The following is a 3,961-nucleotide window of genomic DNA, read 5'->3' as shown; positions in this document are numbered from 1 at the left end:
TTCACAAGTAAACCACAATGGGTTTTTGGGCAGATCATGAGAAAAGTTCTAAATCCATTGCGCTTGTACCAATCAATCATAAATTTTCTAATTGTGCTAATTAATTTTCTAATATTATCACATTTTGTCAATTGAGTTTATCTTATTAATTTTAGCTGAAAATTGTTTATGTTGACATTAGCCGTACTACATGGCACTACCTTCACTAACGTAAACAATTTAGATATATAATATATTTTAAATATCTAAATTTATTAATATTTTTAATTTCTTTTCTTTTCTTTTCCTTTTTTTCTTCCAAGCTCAGCGAAGGTCAATGGCTGACCCTCATTGGCCCTTGTTTGTAGTCGGTGAAAATTTAATTTTAAAAAAATTATAAAAAAATATCTATATTAACGTCGGTTATCTGTGTGGTATTACCGTCTTTCACATCAGCAATTTTCAACTAAAATTGGTTGGATAAACTTAATTGGATAAATGTGAAAAAGTTTGAGAGTCAATTGTACAATTAAAAGATTTATGACTGAATTAATATAAGTGCAATAGGCTTAGGATAATTTTGGTAATTTTTCTCGAGTTTTGAGATTAAGAAGCATTCATATTTGTAGCTTTTAACTTTCATATTGAAGGTTAATATGAATATGAACACGTGTATCAAGAAGATCAATATGTTCTCATGTCATGAATTAAGAAAATCACTACGCTCCCAGATTTAGATAAATTGTTTATTTTTATGATAAATGCACAACAACCAATTCACACGTGATTGGGAATAAATATTGAAGGACACAATTTGAAACAAACCGATCGTTTATGTCTTTTGGTGTTTAGCCCCCCAAAAAAAAAGTTATCTTTTAGTATTTTTAAAAACCATATAGCATATTACAATGATACAAGTGACCTAAGTTCATAAATGAAGTTTTAACTTGTGAATATGTGTAGGCACTCCTACTTGAATTGCCTTGACAGAAGCCTCTTGTGAACCATCCACCATCCGCGGTAGCGGCCAAGCAGGCATGAACGGGTGTAAAGGCGTCACATCCTGAGCCCCATCGCCCACAAGCTAGCTGGTCGAAGTCGACGATGGACTCCGCCACAAACAAATTGAGGAAGTCTCCATCGGAGAAGAGGATGTAGGAGCTTCTGGGGGCGGCATGGGATAGAGCAGGAGGCTGGCAGCAAACGGGGAGAAGCAGCGAAGAGAGAGGGAGACGGAACCGACAAGTATTTGTTTCATTTCGGCCCAAAAAACTCGACTCAAAACTTGGTCGGAAGTCCTTACATTTGTCAATAAACTAAGGTACATGGGCCAATGTTGTCACACCCAAAATGTAAGGACTAAATTGAAATCGACATGGGATTATATGGGCAATATGTACACTAAAGTGACATAAACGATTTGGATCCATTCTCAAACAAACAAACAAACCTCTCCATGCAATCCCTAGTCAATGCCAACCCGACCTCCATGCCACCATCCCTATTTCTACTCTCTGCAAGAGCAATGGCCCCCGATACGTCGATCTGTACCACATGGCTCTTTATCGGCCTCCCCCACCCAAAGTCCGTGTCGTAAACCTTCAGTCTCGGCGATCCGGCCACAGTCACTAAGTCCCCATTGTCAAATACTTTCCAATCCTTGATCCATCCATCTGCCTCTCTCAACCCTCCCCCTTTCTCCACATCCTTGACTCTCCTCCCTATTGCCCTCGCGGCATGTGAAATTCCACTTTCGCCCAACAGTGTATTTCTCTTCTCCGAGAGAAAATATATGCCCAAATAGTTCCCAAAGTATGTCGAGGGTATTGAGTATTCAAGTCGATCCCTACAATCTGCCACAAAGCAGAAATAGCAAAGCTCGTCTTTGTTGCTCTTTGATGACAATTGATTGTGACGCTCCTGTTCTTTTTCTTTCGATTTGATCATGCATACCCATATGAATGCGCATGTCACTACAAAAGTCGACAAATGGATTGGCTCCGACTCTGAGTCGCCATCATCGTCGTTCTTGAGTTGGCTTAAGACCTGCGCTTTTAGCCCGTCGATGGCAGTTTTTCCCAGGACAAACGTTGCTCTCACCTTGTCCGCAATAGTGAGAAGAGCTTCACTTGGGCTTGGGCTTGGGCTTGGGATAGAGCCCACACAACTCCACCAGTCTTTTAACAATATGGGCTCGAGCCCATTCGGATCTCTGATCACTTCTCGGTTGTAGAAAGGACTTGGGCCGTCCAGGTCAACGCAAGCCGAGTCTCCTCCGAACCTGTGAATGGACGCCCATGATTTCATGAAATGGTGGAAGGACCTCCCATCTGCCGCCACGTGGAGGAATTGGACCCCAACGCAAATGCCCTTGTTTGGCAATAGGGTCACCTAAACCATTTATCATTTCAACTGAAATTTGACATTTGACTCAAAATTTCAATGTCAATTTGTGCACGCCAGCATGATTAATGACCTATATTTCTTGTGATATGTATTAAATCTAGACGATAAGATCCTACTTTAAACGGCAAGCTCCCTTCATAAAATTACTCCTCTTTCATTTTTTATTTATTTATTTATCTTATTACTTGTTCTAAACTACCAGGCATATGTCGTTGCCAAATGAGCTCTAGTTACAGTGTAGCATAGCATAACATGATTATACTGAATTTATTTGCCGAATAGACCATCGCCAACTGACCTGAATTGCCATAAGGGGCCACAGATGTGCGCCGTCGGACGCACGTGGCGGTGGTAGCTGAGGCACCAGAGGGTGTATCAGCGCAGCGTCGCGCACCTCGTTGCAGATGAGCTCAGCGAAGTCCGCGGACGACTCGGCAACAGTCAAGGAGAGAGAGTCGCCGTCGGAGTAGAGCATGTGGGGCTTCTCCGGTGGCGCTAGGGGGAGGACGAGGCTGCCAGCGAAGGGAAAGAAGTGGCGGAGACAGAGGGAGAGAGATCGGACGAGGAGAGGGAGGGTGGTCTGGGCGAAGGAGGAAGGGGATTGAGGGAGGAAAGGCGTTGCATCGGGCGGCAGAGAAGCCACGGGATGTCGAAGAACGTGAGTGGGAGAGCGGTTGTCTGGACTGAGTTCGCCGGCGGCGAGACATCGCACCGGTGAAGGATCTTGATCTTCATCATCTCTTCGGGAGGTAGATGGGAACTGCAGAAGGGAAGGAAGCGATGTAGATCGGCCAATGAAGATGGAGTTTGGTCTTGTACCTGCTCCTTTTTCTAATTTTAAATTTTCCTGGTCAACTGTGATATTTTGACGTCATATTTCAACCTCTTTCCAAATCTAATATGATTTAATTATCGCAACGAATTAGGGAAAGAAAAGGAAGTGATTGATGAATTCAATTTTTTTCCTTTTTTAAGCTGTCGATTTTGTCCGCAGAGAATATGTGAAGAGAAACGTGTTTTTTTTTTTTTTTTTTTTTTTGGTACAAGTTTTTCAAAATGTTTGCGGAAGAGGATGAATGTGTATTTACAGATTTTAGAAAGAAAATCATACATATTTGGCAGAAAAAGAAAGAATAAACAAAAATCACATAAATATAATACAAGAGGGAATTATTTCTTATCTTTACTTTTTCCTTCGTCAATTTACCCTTCCCTTCTTTTATAAGTTGGATATAAGTGCATTTAATTTGAATGTGAAATTAACTCTTGTTAAAAGGGTGAAAGTATTCCTACAAAACAAAATGCAAAAACGTTAGTTTTGGGTAAACTTGTCCAATTGGGGATTAACTTGGGTTTAAGTTAGATTGGTAAAGTATAGGTTTGATCCAAATTGATCAATTTAATCTACATTAACCCATTTATAGCAACATAGTTTTAGCAATTTAGACCCAATTCAACCTAAGCGCTAATTCTTAGCAAATTTTCCCCTCAATTTGGGATTTCTTGAGGCAATTTGAATTGGATCAGTGAGGACTATGGGTCCACAGTTGTTGATGGTGATCCTTAACATTGTGCT

The 3,961-nt window shown here is 40.9% G+C and overlaps 1 protein-coding gene across 1 annotated transcript; it reads right to left on the bottom strand.

The window, feature by feature from the left end:
- Nucleotides 1-1,214: 1,214 nt before the first annotated feature.
- On the bottom strand, nt 1,215-3,176 carry LOC104418354 (coumaroyl-CoA:anthocyanidin 3-O-glucoside-6''-O-coumaroyltransferase 1-like). The gene is made up of 2 exons (XM_018862271.2): nt 2,684-3,176; nt 1,215-2,370 (listed from the first exon to the last, which is right to left on the bottom strand). Exons 1-2 carry the CDS (start codon nt 2,858-2,860, stop codon nt 1,381-1,383), a joined length of 1,167 nt encoding a protein of 388 aa, XP_018717816.1. The 5' UTR covers nt 2,861-3,176; the 3' UTR covers nt 1,215-1,380.
- Nucleotides 3,177-3,961: the final 785 nt, after the last annotated feature.

The sequence above is a fragment of the Eucalyptus grandis genome, chromosome 9 (assembly GCF_016545825.1).
Source record: "Eucalyptus grandis isolate ANBG69807.140 chromosome 9, ASM1654582v1, whole genome shotgun sequence".
NCBI lineage: Eukaryota > Viridiplantae > Streptophyta > Magnoliopsida > Myrtales > Myrtaceae > Eucalyptus > Eucalyptus grandis.
The sequence above is the reverse complement of the archived record's forward strand: the minus strand, read 5'-3'. Positions and strand labels throughout refer to the sequence as shown.